Consider the following 20,327-nt stretch of genomic DNA (forward strand, 5'->3'; position numbering starts at 1 on the left):
TGAGTGTGGTACTTAAACAGCAAATTCTTTTAGGATGCTAAAATTCCATCTTTTAGCTCAGCTGTAATTCCACCACCTCCACTAGCTTTGTTTATAGTAATGCTTCCTAAGGTCCACTTAACTTCACACACCACCATGTTTGGCTCTAGATTGTGGTTTTCCAGGTCATTAAGAACTTTTTGGTACAGTTCTTCTGTGTATTCTTGCTACCTCTTCTTAATATCTTCTGCTTCTGTTAGGTCCATAATGTTTCTGTCCTATATTGTTCCCATCTTTGCATGAAATGTTCCTTTGGAACCGTGAATTTTCTTGTAGAGATCTCTAGACTTTGCCATTCTATTGTTTTCCTCTATTTCTTCACATTGTTCACTTAAGAAGGCTTTCTTATCTCTCCTTGCTATTCTCTGGAATTCTGCATTCAGATGGGTATATCTTTCCTTTTCTCCTTTGCCTTTTGTTCTCTTCTTTACTCAACCATTTTGCCTTATTGCATTTCTTTTCTTGGGGATGGTTTTGATCACCGCATCCTGTACAATATTATGAACTTCCTCCATAGTTCTTCAGGAACTCTACCAGATCTAATCTCTTGAATGTATTTTTGACTTCCACTGTATAATCATAAAGGATTTGATTTAGGTCATACCTGAGTGGTCTTCATTCTTTCTGGAGTTGTTTCTCCACTGATCTCCAGTAGCATATTGGGCACCTACCTACCTGGGGAGTTCATCTTTCAGTGTCCTATCTTTTTGGTTTTTCATACTCTTCATGGGGTTCTCAAGGCAGAAATACTTAAGTGGTTTGCCATTCCCTTCTCCAGTGGACCACATTTTGTCAGAACTCTCCACCATGACCTGTCCATCTTGGGTGGCCCTACATGAAATGGCTCGTAGTTTAATTGAGTTAGACAAGGCTGTGGTTCATGTGATTTAGATAGGTTAGTTTCCTGTGATTGTGGTTTTCAGACTATCTGCCATCTGATGGAGAAGGTTAAGAGGGTTATGGAAGCTTCCTGATGGGATAGACTGACTGAGGGGGGAAACTGGGTCTTGATCTGATGGCCAGGGCCATGCTAATACTAAGTAAATCTTTAATCCAATTTTCTGTTGGGTGGAGCTGTGTTCCCTCCCTGCTATTTACCTGGGGCCAACCAAGGTGGAGGTAATGAAGATAATGGTGACCTCCCTCAAAAGATCCCATGTATGTACTGCTACACTCAGTGCCCCCAACCCTGCAGCAGGCCACCAGAGACTGCACTGGTCATAGCAGTCATCCTCTTCCAACAACACAAGAGAAGACTCTACACATGGACATCGCCAGATGGTCAATATTGAAATCAGATTGATTATATTCTTTGCAGCCAAAGAAGAAGAAACTCTATACAGTCAGCAAAAACAAGACTGGGAGTTGACTGTGGCTCAGATCATGAACTTCTTATTGGCAAATTCAGACTTAAATTGAAGAAAGTAGGGAAAACCACTAGACCATTCAGCTATGACCTAAATCAAATCCCTAACGATTATACAGTGAAAGTGAAAAATAGATTTGAGGGACTATACCTGATAGAGTGATGAACTATGGATGGAAGTTCGTGACATTGTACAGGAGGCAGGGATCAAGACCATCGCCAAGAAAAAGAAATGCAAAAAAGCAAAATGGCTGTCCGAGGAGGTCTTACAAATAGCTGTGAAAAGAAGAAAAGCAAAAAGCAAAGGAGAAAAGGAAAATATATACCTTTGAATACAGAGTTCCAAAGAATAGCAAGGAGAGATAAGAATTATATGGCAAAACCAATACAATATTGTAAAGTTAAATAAAATAAAATTAAAAAAAATAAAGCTTTCCTCAGTGATCAATGCAAAGAAATAGAGGAAAACAATAGAATGGGAAAGACTAGAGATGTCTTCAAGAAAACTAGAGATACCAAGGGAAAATTTCATGTGAAGATAGCACATTAAAGGACAGAAATGGTAGGAACCTAACAGAAGCAGAAGATATTAAGAAGAGATGGCAAGAATACACAGAAGAACTGTACAAAAAAGATCTTCAGGACCCAGATAATCACAATGATGTGATCACTCACCTAAAGCCAGACATCCTGGAATGTGAAGTCAAGTGGGCCTTAGAAAGCATCACTATGAACAAAGCTAGTGGAGGTAATTGAATTCTAGTTGAGCTATTTCAAATCCTGAAAGATGATGCTGTGAAAGTGCTGCACTCAATATGCCAGCATTTTGGAAACCTCAGCAGTGGCCACAGGACTGGAAAAGGTCAGTTTTCATTCCAATCCCAAAGAAAGGCAATTGCAAAGAATGCTCAAACTTCTGCACAATTGCAGTCATCTCACATGCTAGTAAAGTAATGCTCAAAATTCTCCAACCCAGGTTTCAGCAATACATGAACCGTGAACTTCTAGATGTTCAAGCTGGTTTTAGAAAAGGCAGAACAAGAGATCAAATCGCCAACTTCCGCTAGATCATGGAAAAAGCAAGAGAGTTCCAGAAAAACATCTATTTCTGCTTTATTGACTATGCCAAAGCCTTTGACTGTGTGGATCACAATACACTGTGGAAAATTCTTCAAGAGATGGGAATACCAGACCACCTGACTTGCCTCTTGAGAAAGCTGTATGCAGGTCAGGAAGCAACAGTTAGTACTGGACATGGAACAACAAACTGGCTCCAAATTGGAAAAGAAGTACATCAAGGCTGTATATGTCTCCCTGCTTATTTAACTTATACGCAGAGTACGTCATGAGAAATGCTGGGCTGGTAGAAGCACAAGCTGGAATCAAGATTGCCGAGAGAGATATCAATAACCTCAGATATGCTGACGATATCACCCTTATGGCAGAAAGTGAAGAGGAACTAAAAAGCCTCTCGATGAAAGTGAAAGAGGAGAGTGAGAAAGTTGGCTTAAAGCTCAACATTCAGAAAACAAAGACTATGACATCCGGTCCCATCACTTCATGGAAAATAGATGTACAAACAGTGGAAACAATGTCAGACTTTATTTTTTGGGCCTCCAAAATCACTGCAGATGCTGATTTCAGCCATGAAATTAAAAGACACTTACTCCTTGGAAGGAAATTTATGACCAACCTAGATAGGATATTCAACATCAGAGACATTACTTTGCCAACAATGGTCCATCTACTCAAGGCTATGGTTTTTCCAGTGGTCATGTATGTATGTGAGGGTTGGACTGTGAAGAAAGCTGAGTGCGAAGAATTGATGGTTTTGAACTGTGATGTTGGAAAGACTCTTGAGATTCCCTTGGACTGCACGGAAATCCAACCAGTCCATCCTAAAGGAAATCGGTCCTAAATATTCATTGGTAGGACTGATGCTGAAGCTGAAACTCCAATACTTTGGCCACCTGATGCAAAGAGCTGACTGATTTGAAAAGACCCTGATGCTGAGAAAGACTGAGGGCAGGAGGAGAAGGGGATGATAGAGGATGAGATGGTTGGATGGCATCACCGACTCAATGGACATGCTGCTGCTGCTGCTAAGTCGCTTCAATCGTGTCCTACTCTGTTCAACCCCATAGACGGCAGCCCACCAGGCTCCCCCATTCCTGGGATTCTCCAGGTAAGAACCCTGGAGTGTGTTGCCATTTCCTTCTCCAATGCATGAAAATGAAAAGTGAAAGTGAAGTTGCTCAATCGTGTCTGACTCTTTGCAACCCCATGGATTGCAGCCTACCAGGCTCCTCTGTCCTTGGGATTTTCCAGCCAAGATTACTGGAGTGGGGTGCCATCGTCTTTTCCATCAATGGACATGAGTTTGGGTAAACTCCAGGAGTTGGTGATGGACCGGGAGGCCTGGTATACTGCAGTTCATGGGGTCGCAAAGAGTTGGACACGACTGAGCAAGTGAACTGAGCTGAACTGAACAGTCTAGTAGTTTCCTCTACTTTCTTCAATTTAAGTCTTAAGTTTTCAATAATGAGTTCATGATCTGAACCACAGTCAGCTCCCAGTCTTTTCTTTGTTGACTGTATAGAGCTTCTCCATCTTTGGCTACAAAGAGTATAATCAATCTGATTTTGGTATTGACCATCTGGTGATGTCCATGTGTAGTCATCTCTTGTGTTGTTGGAAGAGGGTGTTTGCAATGACCATTGTGTTCTCTTGGCAAAACTCTGTTAGCGTTTGCCCTGCTTCATTTTGTACTCCAAGGCCATACTTGCCTATTACTCAAGGTATCTCTTGACTTCTCACTCTTGCCTTCCAGTCCCTTATAATGCAAAGGACGTCTTTTGGGGGTTTAATTCTAGAAGGTCTTGTAAGTTCTAATAGAACCATTCAACTTCAGCTTCTTCGACTTTAGTGGCTGGGGCATAGACTTGGATTACTATGATATTTAATGGTTTGCCTTGGAAATGAACAGAGATTGTTCTGTCTTTTTTGAGATTGAACCCAAGTACTGCATTACAGACTCTTGTTGATTATGAGGGTTACTTCATTTCTTCTAAGGTATTCTTGCCCACAGTAGTAGATATAACGGCCATCTGAATTAAATTAACTCATTGCCATCCATTTTAGTTTATTGATTCCTAAAATGTCAGTGTTCACTCTTGCCATCTCCTATTTGACCATTGCCAGTTTCCCTTGGTTCATGGACCTACCATTCCAGGTTCCTATGGAATATTGTTTTTTACAGCATCATACCTTACTTTCACCACCAGACTCCTCCAGAACTGGGAGTCGTTTCTGCTTTGGCTCAGCTTTTTCATTCCTTCAGGAGCTATTTCTCTGTTCTTCTCCAGTAGTATATTGGACACCTCTTGACCTGTGGAGTTCATCTTTCAGTGTCATATCTTTTTACCTTTTCATGCTGTTTATGGAGTTCTCAAAGCAAGAATGTGGTTTGCCATTCCCTTCTCCAGCGGATCACGTTTTGACAATACTCTCCATCTCCATATGGGTGGCCATACATGGCATGGGCCATAATTTCATTAACTTATACAATGCTGTGATCCATGTAATCATTTTGGTTAGTTTTCTGTGATTATGGTTTTCATTCTGTCTGCCCTCTGATGGATGAGGATAAGAGGCTTGTGCAGGCTACCTGACGAGAGGGACTGACTGGGGAAAACTGGTTCTTGCTCTGATGGGCAAGTAAATGGTGCCCAGTAAATCTTTAATCCAATTAATCTTTTTTTTTTTTTTTGACAGGTGGGATTGTGTTCTGTCCCTGTAGTTTGGCCTAAGGGCAAACTATAGTAGGAGTAATGGTAACCTCATTCAAAAGGACTTATGCCAGCATGCCACACCTCCCAGGACCACTACTGTCAGTGCCCCCACCACTATCAACCCATGCCACTGTCAACCCATGCCTCTGCCAGAGACTCCCAAACACTCACAAGCAAGTGTGGCTCAGTCTCTTGTGGGGTCACTGCTCCTTTCTCCTTGGTCTCCAATGTTTTGTTTGTGTCCTCCAGATGTCCATTGTTAGGTTGGTAGTAATTTAGATTATGAATAAGAGAAGTAGATACTCTCTATAGTCCTTATTATTGTTTTTTCTCCCTAAGGAAAAAGTGGGCATCATATAAACTAATAAAGGAAGTTGCAGTATGCACCTATGTAGGAGTGAGTAGTTTGCTTGTATTTACTGAGCTTTTTTTCAGCTAGTTCATTTTACTTTCTTTTTAGTGAATGTTTGGGTTTGTAATGAGCCCTCTGAATTGTACATTAAATTATAGACTTTTAAAGCTAAGGTTAATAATTGGATGTTGAGAAAATGTATACATTTAAGAAATTAGTTAAAACTGAATACCATATGAGTAAGATTAAGAGTAAAATTTCAAATATAATAGAATGAATGTCTCTATAAATACTTTAAGTCATAAAAGTTGTGCATACCGACAGAAGTGTGCATCCAAATTGTCTATATGTGAAATGCTGCTGTATCTAATCAGTGTTTCTGACCCATAGACCTGGAAGTACGTTCTCTAGAACTGGGTCCATGAAACCATAAGGAACAAAGATGTCACAAAGCATGTGGAGATATATGTAACAAGAATATTTTTTCTTTATTATTTTGGCTATTACTTCATGCATTAAAAATGAGCTATAGAACTTATTATTTAGCAATATAGCTTTAATAAATATATTTTCTTTGTAATTGATGTGCTAAATAATTTATAAATTTCAAATTTTCTTAAGAGCCAGCATTTTTCAGTGATTATTTGTGAATAATTGACTATTTTTTTTTCTCTGTGTAGTTGAACCTTGAAGTGATTACTTGCTAAAGAAAAGAGTTTCATATATGATACAGCTGTTTTCACCATATGCAAAAGGGTAAGCCATATACAAATAATAAGAGAGTTTGTTTTCTGGGAAATTTCCAAAGAAGGCTAATCTTATGACATACATCTTAGTTCCTGTTCTCATTATGTTTAGCTGCTTATGATAAAAAAGTAATTTCAACCTGTATTCTCTTCATATACTCATATGCTTATATTTACACCAATTCACTTCACAAACCAGGTGACAGATCACACTTCATGAGAATTTCTTTTTATTAACCCAATCTCCTAGATTAATAAAAAATATTACAGAACTTCATCCTCAGCAATATATTATTTAAATTAAAAAAACTCACTTATTTTTCTATTTAGATATCAAACACCTAAACTTTAAATATATTTGATTTAAAAGGAGTGTATTGTTAAAATGAATAAAAGTTTCCTTCCCAAATGAACAAATTCTACATTCTATATGCCAAGACCCTAAGCTTAACTTAACATACTTAAATGATAAAGTGCAAAGTTCAGCAAAAATTGATTATGTTTTAATGGAGAAGGAAATGGCAACCCACTCCAGTACTCTTGCCTGGAAAATCTCATGGATGGAGGAGCCTGGTAGGCTACAGTCCATGGGGTCGCAAAGAGTCAGACAGACTGAACGACTTCACTTCATTATGTTTTAAAAGATGTATGTTGATTATGTATCCTTATGTAGAGCTACCTTATGTGTTTGCCAGGATGATTTTGACTTATTTTTCATAATCCTTGCAAAAAATGAAACAAATTAGTAAGTGTGGGTATAAAGAAAAATGAGTACTTAGTATAGAAATTAATATTTACTATCTCAAAATATTTTATTATAAAGTGCCTTCAAAAACTTATTTAAGTGATTATATTATTTTTAAAATATTAACTGTAGACTGAAATTGAACAGCACAATAGACTATTGAAAATTTGAGAATTTGAGAAGTGACACATTAGATGTTTTTGTTTTGACATTTTAACTCATTCATTAAATGCCTTCTATAGATTGAAAGTATCTATAAAAAATTATAGATACTTTGTGATTATCACAGCAATATTATTTCCTAAAGGTCATGATTTGAGAATTATTGATAAAAGTTTTTTTTTCCCCCAAGCATTATAGTTCTGGTGCTGCTTGTAGAAAAAGTAAAAACAACTCCCAAAGTGTCTCAAAGATTTTTGTCTAAACATTGCATAGGGAAAAGTTGGCTGAAATCCAAAATAATATCCATTAATTTTATTTAATGCATATAAATAAATCATTGTGTATAATAGTGCTATTTATATTAATATATTTTATTTCAGAAATCAATTAACAGTTTTCAGTTGGCACAATACATGTGAAGGGGGGCATTGAAAATGCCTTTTTATTTTATTTTCTATTCACATTTTTCTATAATATATGCATGTGATATTTAAAAAGTTTGCAAAATGACAAAATCCATAGAGATATTGTAGATTTTCAATTAAAATAATTTTTGTAAATATCATAAACTGGATGATTATGTGGACTATTAAGATACATAGAAATGAAATTAGAAAATTAAATAAGAGTTGGTATGACCAATGGGCTTCCCTGTGGCTCAGATGGTAAAGAATCTGCCTGCAATGCAGGAGACTCAATATTAGTGGTATGTTCAAGCATATTTAAATTTTCAACTTCATAATTCTTTAAATACTCAGACACATGGTCAAATATTTAAACTTTAAAAGGAAAAGAAATTGAATATAATGAATACATTTGTTTCTTTTTTGGGTGACATTCAGACACTGTCAACCAAGTCATATTTATATTTTATAGGCTAACAATCATAATAGGTTATACTGTTTCTGGAAAATACATAGTTGCTGATATTGAAACAACTATGACTTTGAAGTTACAAAAGTGTTTCCATATTTATTTCTTACTAATATAAACATTTTGTCAGAGCAGGTAAAACCTCACTCATTCTTTTATTTAAGAATCATTTAGATAAAAATTCTTATACAAGTAAAACATTTATTCCTTTTTCACCAATCATTTAGATAAACATTTTTATATGATATATTTGAGGTTGGTAGCAGATATTAAAGTACCAAGGAATAATATATAGCTTCTACCTTCCAACTGTTTGTATTGAGATAGTGTATAAAATAATACACATTCAGATAATACAAGGCAAAATAAGGTGAATGTCCAAGCAGATGTGAGAAACAGAATGTTAGTGTCACTGAATTGTGAAATCTCAAGCATTCCTGAAGAATCTACAATGGTATTACTGAAGGCAAATTTTTAAAAGTATTCTTACTTTCTCAGAGGGATTCCTCTTGACAAGGATCCACTGCGGATAAATCTTTCAAGAATTATGAACACAGAAGATATATTTAACAGTAGTTATAATAATGAAAATCTCTAATAAAACATTATTTTACATAGTTCATGATCAACCACACACCATCTGTTCTGCAAGAATTTCTCATTGTTTGTCTCTTTGGCTTTTTGCTGTAATTCATCTTTATTTGTTACATTACTTCCAGAAAGACTGATGTGAATTGAAGAGATGGGCATCTGCAATCAAACCACGGTGACTCAATTTATCCTCATAGGGCTTTCTGATCGCCCCGAGGTGCGCTACCCTCTCTTTGTGGTCTTTACCATCATCTATCAGGTCACCTTGGTGGGAAATGGAGTTATTCTCTTGGCCATTGGAACTGAGAAAAAACTGCACACACCCATGTATTACTTTTTGGCAAATCTGTCCCTCTTAGACATCTTCTGCCCATCAGTTACTGTCCCCAAGATGCTGGAGAACCTCTTGACTGAGAAGCATAGCATTTCCTACATTGGGTGTGCTTTGCAGCTTTATTTTCTGGTGGCGCTTGTGGGGACTGAAGTCTTCCTTCTCTCTGTCATGGCTTATGACAGGTATGTGGCCATCTGTTTCCCTCTCCGTTACACCCTCATCATTACCAAGGTTCGCTGTGTTCAGCTGACGGCTGGGACTTGGGTAGCAGGGTTTCTCAATTCCCTCCTTCATACAGTGTCCACATTCCGCCTTTCTTTCTGCAAGTCCAACCAAGTTAACCAGTACTACTGTGACATCCCACCAGTGGTCACTCTCTCATGCTCATCCACCTATGTGGCAGAAATGCTTATTTTGGTGGAAGCAGGTATCCTGGGGAGCAGTGCCTTCCTGGTCATCTTTATCTCTTATTTCTACATCATATCTACCATCCTAAAGATCCAGTCAGCAGAAGGGAAGCGTAAAGCCTTTTCCACATGTGCCTCCCACCTTCTGGTGGTCTGTTTATTCGGTGGCACAACAATATTTACCTATGTACGTCCCTTTTCCAGTCAACACTCCCCAGCAAGAGATAGACTCATCTCCATGTTATATGGAATTATTACACCAATGTTAAACCCCATGATTTATAGCATGAGAAACACAGAGGTGAAAGGAGCAATCAGAAGGCTCTTATATCAGAAAGCATGTTTACAGCAAGTCTAATGTTAAAAGGGAATGATTCAATATTTATTTTAGCATGAATACATAGAATAATTTTTAATTGTTACATATGAAATGCATGCTTACATACAGTTAGAAATTTTCACACAGGTGCAAATGCATATAATCTTTAATTATACTTCTCTATGGGGCTTCTCTGGAGAAGGAAATGGCAGCCCACTCCGGTGTTCTTGCCTGGAGAATCCCAGGGATGGGGGAGCTTGGTTGGCTTCCATCTATGGGGTCGCACAGGGTCAGACACAACTGAAGTGACTTAGCAGCAGTAGCATGGGGCTTCTCTGGTGGCTCAGTTGGTAAAGAATCCGCCTGCAATGCAAGAGACCTTGGTTTGATCCCTGGGTCGGGAAGATCCTCTGCAGAAGGAAATGGCAACCCACTCCAATATTCTTGCTTGGGAAATCTCATGGACAGAGGAGCCTGATGGGCTAGAGTCCATGGGGTCCCAAAAGTCAGTGACTTAACCTACCACCACCATGCTTCTCTATATATGGATGTCTCTTCCTTTATTCACAGGATCTTTAAGTTCATCTTCTAAAATTTGACATTTTTGAAAGGAAGCAGAGAACTGTTAGTAATTTCACTAGTATAAGGGATATAAATCAAAGCAGTCTTAAATTAACTTGGATATATGGTCTTATCCATATCCATATGCCTATATTATCTGTATGTTTGCATGTTTCTGAATGATATCATCTATAGATCATCCTTACACTTATTTCCTTTATTTGATTGACTGCTTATGCTCTTACTCCCTTTTGTTTTCATTTCATTCTTACTCTTCAACTTTTGCTTCTACTTACTCTATATTTCTCTGTTTCTTCCTTTTCTGATAACCCTATTCATTCTCAGTTCTGCTTGTCCTTGGTCACAGGAGTGCATTTAGTTCTGTGTCAGACATGACTGAGTGACTGAACTGAACAGCTTTAGATCTCTATTTCAGCTCACTATATTACTATCATCATAGCCTCAACATGGTAAAAACTGAAAGAAACATCATTTTATACACACATGCACACACAAACACATCTTATCTTCTACCTCATATTTTTATTATCAGTTTTCTCCCACTCCTCAAACTAAAATTCATGAAACTAGACTCTGCTTTGCCTTAAAGTGCAGCACTTCCATTCAGTTTGCCTAGAGAGTGATAGTCTGTGACTGTGGATGGTACACCACTCCATTCCCTCTCCTTGTCACATGTAGAGGTAAAATTATTTTCTCTATGTCTTAATACTTCAAAGTGAAGTCATGCATAATTTTTCTTAATAATCTTCTGGGCTTCCCCAGTGGTCCAGTGGCTAAGAATCTTCCTTGAAATGTAGGGGACATTGGTTCAATCACTGGTCTAGGAAGATTCTACATGCTGTGGAGCAACTAAGCCCATGCACCTCTACTACTGAGCCCAGGAGTCACAGCTACAGAGCCCATGTGCCACAACTACTGAAAACCAAGTGCCCTAGAGCTTGTGCTCTGCAATAAGAGATATCACCTCAATGAGAAGCCCTCACACTGCAACTAGAGAAAGCCTGCAGTAGCAATGAATACCCAGCACAGCTAATATAAATAAATAAAAAATATAAAAAATTTATCCCTATCCTGGACATCTCAATAGCTAAAAATTTAATCTTCAGTCTGGTGATCACAATTAGTATATCCCCACTCTCTGCATTTCTGATTCTCCATTCACTGACATTCAGTATCTTCTTTCTCTTATCTGCAGTCTACCTTTCCATTATCACTATGTGAGGTAGTCTTATATTACTCCAAAACATCTATCAATACCTCCTCTGGATTGTCATTGGCCTCTTAGTAATTTTCAAAATTATCCTTTAAATTATATTTCAGGCTATCAAATGATAGGCTGATCATATGTACTTTTTGTTACATGAGCTAGAGTAAAAATGTATTGAGATATGATGTTTTTGTATTAATTACATTTTACAAAATTCAGAAAATGCCTAATATACATCTTCCACAACATACAGGGCTATTCATAATTGTGATGAGTCATTTATATGTCACTTAATTTTCAAAAGAGTGGGAAAACTTATGCATACCTGAAGAATAAAATGAAATAATAGCATTACTATTACAGACTTGAGATTTGTTGTTTTTATTCCATTTTTTTTCTAAAGTTTGCATGTGGTATGAAAGAATCAAGTCTTCATCACATAAAGACAGAAGACATGGGATATGTTAATGTAACACCAGTCGGACAATGACTGAGGGAATGAACTGAACTGAACTACAATGAAAAATGAACTTGGGGGTGCAGATATTCTACAAGATTCTGTTTTCATTTCCTTTAGATATATCCCAAAAGTGGAATGGCTGAATCATATGGTAGTTCTATTTGTAACTTTTAAGGAACTTTCATACATTTTTCCACTATCTCTGACCAATTTGCATTCTCACCAACAGTGCACAGTGTCCTACTCTTTGTGACCCCATGAGCCACAGCACACCAGGCCTCGCTGTCCATCACCAACTCCCAGAGTTCACCCAAACTCATGTCCATTGAGTCGGTGATGCCATCCAATCATCTCATCCTCTGTCGTCCCCTTCTCCTCCTGCCCTCAATCTTTCCCAGCATCAGGGTCATTTCAAATGAGTCAGCTATTCGCATCAGGTGGCCAAAGTATTGGAGCTTCAGCTTCAACATCAGTCCTTCCAATGAACACCCAGGACAGATCTCCTTTAGGATGGACTGGTTGGATCTCCTTGCAGTCCAAGGGACTCTCAAGAGTCTTCTCCAACACCACAGTTCAAAAGCATCAATTCTTCAGTGCTTAGCTTTCTTTTTCTCCATGTCTTTGCCAATTACTGTTATTACTCATCTATTCAGGGAGCCATTCTATCAAGTTCATATTGAATGTGTTTATGTTTTGCATTTATTAAATATTTGATGTTCAGTGATGTTGATCACCTTTTCAGGTACCTGTTATCATTAATATAACATCTTTGAATAAAAAAGGGTATTTAGTTATTCTGCCCTTTAAAAATATTAGATTAGTCTTATTGCTATCAAACTATATGTTTTCTTATTTATTTTGGATATTAACCCTTTATCAAATATATAATTTGAAAATATTTTCTCTCATTCTGTAGGTTGATTTTTCATTTTGTAGATTGTTTATTTTTGGTTTCTTTTATTACTCCAAAAATATCTCCCATGCTTATTTAAATTGTCTTACCATCTTTGTAGAAAATCAGTTGAACATATATTTACAGGTTTATATCAGTTGCAATTCTGTTTCATTGACCTATAAATCTACTCTCAGGCCAATGACAGAGTCTTCTTTTTTTCCTCAAATATTTTCAGATTAATTGAGACACTGTTCTGCACAAATTTAAGGTGTACAGCATAATGATTTGACTCTCATGTATCATTAAATGGTTACAGCAATACTTTCAGTAAATATCTATCATGCCATATAGATGCAAAATTAAATAAATAAAAGAATCTTGTTATTTGTGATGAGAACTTAAGATTTACTCTCAACAATTTTCATATATAACATAGAGCAGTGGTAATTAATTATATTTATTACACTGTACATTACAGCTCTGGTATTTATTTATCTTATTACTGAGCATTGTAACTTTTGACTATCTTCATTGAATTTACCCTCTCTCCATTTCCTGCTTTTGGCATCTTTTTCTATGAGTCTACTTGCTTGTTTTTGAAGATCTATGTTACTTCATGGTGCACACATAGTGATACAGTATTACTATACATTTCAAAATGACCACCACAGTAATTTTAATTATCATTTGTCACCATATAAAGATATAATTTCATTATTGACTATATACTCACAGCTCATACATATAACTCACTTATTTTGTAACTGAAGGTTTGTACCTCTTAATCTACTTCATCTGTTTATAGATGTATCCCACCTCCTCCTCTCTGACAATCAGCTATTTATTTTTTATATCTATGACTTTGTTTCTGTTACACTTATTCATTTATGTTCTTTAGAGTCCACATATAAGTGAAATTGTATATTTTCCTTTTTTTGTCTGATTTATTTCACCTGGAGTAACACCCTCTAGGTCCAACCATATTTTCACAGATGACAAAGTTTTTTTCTTTTTTGCAGTTGAGTAACACTCCACCATATAGATCTTCTTTATCCATATGTTTATCAATAGGTACTTAGGTTGCTTCTATAGCTTGTCTATAGTAAAAAATGCTGCAAATGGGGGTTTATATATATTTTCAAATTGTATGTGTGTGTGCTCAATCATGTCCAGTTCTTTGCAACTCCATAGACTGTAGCCCTGCAGGGTCCTCTGTCCATGGTATTTTCCAGGCAAGAATACTGGAGTGGGCTGCCATGCCCCCCTCCAGGGTATCTTCTTGACCCAGGGATCAAATTCTCATCTCTTGCATCTCCTGCATTGGTAGGCATATTCACTAGCACCTCCTGGGAAGCCAGGAGGATGGGGAAGATACCCTCGGATAGGAAATTGCAACCCACTCCAATATTGTTGTCTGGAAAATCCCATGGATAGAGGAGCCTGGTGGACTATGGTCACAAAATTTAGACATGACTGAGACACAACATATGGTAGTTCTTTTTTTAATTTTGTGAGATGCCTCTATACTCTTTTAAACAGTGACTGTACAATTTACATTCCCTTCAATGGTTCACAGGGTTTCCTGTTTTCCACATGCTTATCATTATTTGTTATTTGTTGTCTTTTTGATAATAGACAATCTAACAGGTGTTAGGTGATATCTCATCACTGTTTTGGTTTACATTTACCTGATGATTAAAGATGTAAGCATCTTTTATTTGCATATTGGCCACCAATATGTATTCATAAAAATATCTATGAGGTTCCTTTATTCAATTTTAATTGAATTGTTTGTTTTTTTTTTTGTTTTGGTTTGATGTTGAATTTTATGAGATTTTTGTATATTTTGAATATTGAGTCCTTGTCAGATACATTGTTAACATCTTCAGTTCAATAAGTGTCCTTTCCAGCTTCTTGATGGTTTTCCTTTTTACCATGCAAAAGGTTTTTAGTTTGATGTGAGGTGAAAATCACTCAGTTGTGTCTAACTCTTCATGACCCCATGGACTATACAGTCCATGCAATTCTCCAGGTCAGAATACTGGAGTGGGTAATCTTTCCCTTCTCCAGGTTTAGTTTGATGTAAGCATATGAAAAAATTTTTTTGAACTTTGTTACCCTGGCCTCAGGAGATATATCTAACAAAAAATTACTAAGTCCAAAGTTTTCTTCTAGAAATTTTATGATTTCAGGCCTTCCATTTATGTATTATTAAATTTTGAGTTTATTTTTGTATGCAGCACGAGAGTTCTTTTGCATGTTGCTGTCTAGTTTTCTCAATACTATTTTGTTGGCATTAATTTTTTTTTAATTTTATTTTATTTTTAATTGGAAGATAGTTACTTTTCAATATTGTGATGGTTTCTATCATACACCAACATGAGTCAACCACAGGCACACATATGTTCCCTTTGTCTTAAACTTTCCTCCCACATCCCTCTCCATCCCATACCTTTAGGTTGTCCCAGAGCATGGGCTTTGGGTTCCTTATATCATACACTAAATTCCTAATGTATCTATTTTACATATGGTAATGTATATGTTTCAATATTACTCTCTCAAGTCATCCCACTCTCTTTGTCCCCCACTGTTACAAAACTCTGTTCTTCATGTCTGTGTCTCCTTTGCTGCCCTGCAAGGAAGATCATCAGTATCATCTTTTTAGATTTCATATATATATACATTAATATATAATATTTGCAGGACTTCCTTGGTGGTTCAGATGGTAAAGAATTTGCCTGCAATGCAAGATACCTGAGTTTGCTCCCTGGATCAGGAAGATCTTCTGGAGAAGGGAATGGCAACCCACTCAGTATTCTTGCCAGGAGAATTCCATGGACAGAAAAGCCTAGCAGGTTCATGGATCCGCAAAGAGTTGGACACAACTAAGCAACTAACAAACATATAATACTTGTTTTTCTCTTTCTGATTTACTTCACTCTGTATAATAGGCTCTAGGTTCATACACCTCACTAGAATTGACTTAAAGCTGTTCCTTTTTACAGCTGAGTATTATTCCATTGTTGCATATATACTACAACTTCTTTATTTCTTCATCTGCTGATGAACATCTAGGTTGTTTCTATGTCCTAGCTATTTTAAATAGTACTTCAGTGAACACTGGGGTACATATATCTTTTTCAGTTATGATTTTTTGAGGGTATATGCCCAATAGTGGATTACTTGGTCATATGGTAATTTCATTCTTAGTTTTTCAAAAAGAATCTCCATACTGTTCTCCATAGTGGCTGTTGCAATTTGCATTCCTACCAACAGTGCAATATGGTTCCCTTTGCTCCACACCCTCTCTAGCATTTATTGTTTGTAGACATTTAAATTATGGCCATTCTGAACAGTGTGAAGTGTTACCTAATTGTGGTTTTATTTTGCATTTCTCTAATAAAGCTCAAACTACGCACATTGCACTCATCTCACATGCTAGTAAAGTAATGCTCAAAATTTTCCAAGCCAGGCTTCAGCAATATGTGAACCGTGAACTTCCAAATGTTCAAGCTGGTTTTAGAAAAGGCAGAGGAACCAGAGAGCAAATTGCCAATATCCACTGGATCATGGAAAAAGCAATAGAGTTCCAGAAAAACATCTATTTCTGCTTTATTGACTATGCCAAAGCCTTTGACTGTGTGGATCACAATAAACTGTGGAAAATTCTGAAAGTGATGGGAATACAAGACCACCTGACCTGCCTCTTGGGAAACCTATATGCAGGACAGGAAGCAACAGTTAGAACTGGACATGGAACAACAGACTGGTTCCAAATAGGAAAAGGAGTACGTCAAGGCTGTATATTGTCACCCTGCTTATTTAACTTCTATGCAGAGTACATCATGAGAAACGCTGGGCTGGAAGAAGCACAAGCTGGAATCAAGATTGCCAGAAGAAATATCAATAACCTCAGATATGCAGATGACACCACCCTTATGGCAGAAAGTGAAGAGGAACTAAAAAGCCTCTTGATGAAAGTGAAAGAGGCGAGTGAAGAAGTTGGCTTAAAGCTCAACATTCAGAACTAAGATCATGGCATCCGGTCCCATCACTTCATGGGAAATAAATGGGGAAACAGTGGAAGCAGTGTCAGACTTTATTTTTCTGGGCTCCAAAATCACTGCAGATGGTGATTGAAGCCATGAAATTAAAAGACGCTTACTCCTTGGAAGGAAAGTTATGACCAACCTAGATAGCATATTGAAAAGCAGAGACATTACGTTGCCAACAAAAGTCCATCTAGTCAAGGCTATGGTTTTTCCAGTGGTCATGTATGGATGTGAGAGTTGGACTGTGAAGAAAGCTGAGCACTGAAGAATTGATGCTTTTGAACTGTGGTGTTGGAGAAGACTCTTGAGAGTCCCTTGGACTGCAAGGAGATCCAACCAGGCCACCCTAAAGGAGATCAGTCCTGGTTGTTCATTGGAAGGACTGATGCTAAAGCTGAAACTCCAATACTTTGGCCACCTCATGCAAAGAGTTGACCCATTGGAAAAGACTCTGATGTTGGGAGGGATTGGGGGCAGGAGGAGAAGGGGACGACAGAGGATGAGATGGCTGGATGGCATCAACGACTCGATGGACATGAGTTTGGGTGAACTCTGGGAGTTGGTGATGGACAGCGAGGCCTGGTGTGCTGCAATTTGTAGGGTTGCAAAGAGTTGGACACGACTGAGTGACTGAAATGAACTGAATAACGAGTGATGTTGAGCATCTTTTCATGTGTTTAATAGCCATTCTGTATGTCTTCTTTGGAGAAACGTTTGTTTAGGTCTTCTGACCACTTTCTGATTGGTTGTTTGTTTTTCCAGTATTAAAATGCATGTGCTGCATGTATATTTTGGAGATTAATCCTTTGTCAGTTATTTCATTTGCTATTCTTTTCTCCTATTCTGAGGATTTTCTTTTCACCTTGTTTGTAGCTTTCTTCTTTGTGCAAAAGCTTTTACATTTAATTAGGTCCCATCAGTCTATTTTTAAAAAAATATCCATTACTCTATGAGGTGGGCCATAGAGGATCTAGCTGTGATTTATATCAAAGAGTGTTCTGCCTATGTTTTCGTCTAATTGTTTAAAAGTTTCTAGTATTACATTTAGGTCTTTAATCCATTTTGAATTTATTTTTGTGTATGATGTTAGGAAGCGTTCTAATTTAATTTTTTATGTGGTTTTTCAAGTGGTCATGTATGGATGTGAAAGTTGGAATGTGAAGAAAGCTGAGTGCCAAAGAATTGATGCTTTTGAACTGTGGTGTTGGAGAAGACTCTTGAGAGTCCTTTGGACTGCAAGGAGATCCAACCAGTCCATTCTAAAGGAGATCAATCCTGGGTGTTCTTTTTTTTTTTTTTAATTTTATTATTATTTTTTTTTTTACTTTACAATATTGTATTGGTTTTGCCATACATCATCACGCATCTGCCACGGGTGTACACTTATTCCCCGCCTGAACCCCCCTCCCACCTCCCTCCCCATACTATCCCTCTGGGTCATCCCAGTGCACCAGCCCCAAGCTTCCTGTATCCTTCATCAAACCTGGACTGGCGATTTGTTTCTTATATATTATACATGTTTTAATGCCATTCTCCCAAATCATCACCCCCTCCCTCTCCCACAGAGTCCAAAAGACTGTTCTATACATCTGTGTCTCTTTTGCTGTCTCGCATACAGGGTTGTCATTACCATCTTTCTAAATCCCATATATATGCATTAGTATACTGTATTGGTGTTTTTCTTTCTGGCTTACTTCACTCTGTATAATAGGCTCCAGTTTCGTCCACCTCATTAGAACTGATTCAGAGAGAGGAGCCAAGATGGCGGAGGAGTAGGACGGGGAGAACACTTTCTCCCCCACAAATTCATCAAAAGAGCATTTAAATGTCGAGTAAATTCCACAAAACAACTTCTGAATGCCGGCAGAGGACATCAGGCACCCAGAAAAGCAGCCCAACTCTTCGAAAGGAGGTAGGAAAAAATATAAAAGACAAAAAAAGAGACAAAAGAGGGAGGGACGGAGTTCCGTCCCGGGAAGGGAGTCTTAAAAAGAGAGAAGTTTCCAAACACCAGGAAACCCTCTCACTGCCGAATCTGTGCCGAGCTTTGGAAGCACAGAGGGCAACATAAAAGGGAGGGGAAAAAAAATAAACAATTAAAAATCGCGGATTGTGAGCCCTACCGTAACTCCCCCAGCGGAGAAGCAGCGCAGACGCCTGCACACGGCATTAGCAAGCAGGGGCTGGGCAGGGAAGTGCGGCGCGGGCTGTGTCCCTTAGAGTAAGAATCGGGCCGAATGTCCTGAGCGCTATCTGAGCGAAATAATTTGGGCTAGCAAACCAGACTGTGGGATATCTACCACATGAAAAGCCAGCCCTAACCTAAGACACCGCCAGGCCCGCACACAGAACAAAGGACTGAACATAGATAGCCGGCTGCAGACCTTCCCCCTCCGGTGACAGGCAGCCAGAGCCGGAAGGGGGCAATCGCAGCCCCAGAGAGACACTATCTATAAAACTGTAAGCAGGCTTCTTTGCTAACTAAAACTTCTTGGGGGTCTGGACGGTCAACATCTGCCTGAGAAGGTGCGCCGGTTTTACACCCAGATAACCGAGTGGCGGGGAGGCGATAAGTCGCAGCATTGGCGCCCGCCAAACACCTCATCACCTGAGCTGCTCGGATCTGGAAAGAACACAAAACGCAGGCCCAACCGAGTCTGCGCCTCTGAGGACTACCCAAGTGCCTGAACCTGAGCGGCTTGGACCTGGGAGCTCAGCCCAGGGCCGGCCTCTGATTGTTCCGGCGGAACAACCTAGAGCCCAAGCAGTGTGGGCAGGGAGGCTACACGCGCCGTGAGCGGGAGCAGACCCAGTGTGGCTGAGGCACTGCGAGCGCACGCCAGTGTTATCTGTTTGCAGCATCCCTCCCTCCCTCCCCACAGCGCGGCTGAACAAGTGAGCCTAAATTAAAAAAAAAAAAAAAAAAAATAGTGTCCTCAACCATCCCCTTTGTGTCAGGGCGGGAACCAGACACTGAAGAGACCAGAAAACAGAAGAAGCTATAACAGAGGGAAACGCCTTGGAAGCTACAGGCCATAGATTAAAACACTGTGGTTACTACGGATTACATAGGAAGGGGCCTATAGATCTTGAGAAATATAAGTCGGACTAAGGAACTGCCAAAAATGAACTGAACCCACAATACTCACAACAAAACCAGAGAAAGACCTAGATATATTTTTACTATTTTTACGATCAATCTTTCTTTCTTTTTTTTTTATTAAAAAAAATTTTTTTTAAAGTCCTCTATTGTCCTTTAATTTTCACTTTTATAACTATTACTTTGCAAAAAAAAAAAAAAGACCCTATTTTTTTTTTTCTTCTTCAGCAAACTTCATATATATATTTTATAATTTCTTGACCGTGTTTTTTGTTTTTTTTTTTTTTTTTTTTCTTTTTCTTCTTT

At 38.2% G+C, this 20,327-nt stretch overlaps 1 protein-coding gene across 1 annotated transcript; it reads left to right on the plus strand.

Annotated features, from left to right (window-relative positions):
• The first annotated feature begins 8,816 nt into the window (after positions 1-8,816).
• LOC129631340 (olfactory receptor 5V1-like) lies at positions 8,817-9,764 on the plus strand. Its single transcript, XM_055552303.1, has one exon. It carries the CDS (start codon positions 8,817-8,819, stop codon positions 9,762-9,764), a length of 948 nt encoding a protein of 315 aa, XP_055408278.1.
• Positions 9,765-20,327: the final 10,563 nt, after the last annotated feature.

The sequence above is a fragment of the Bubalus kerabau genome, chromosome 1 (assembly GCF_029407905.1).
Source record: "Bubalus kerabau isolate K-KA32 ecotype Philippines breed swamp buffalo chromosome 1, PCC_UOA_SB_1v2, whole genome shotgun sequence".
In the NCBI taxonomy this organism is placed as follows: Eukaryota; Metazoa; Chordata; class Mammalia; order Artiodactyla; family Bovidae; genus Bubalus; species Bubalus kerabau.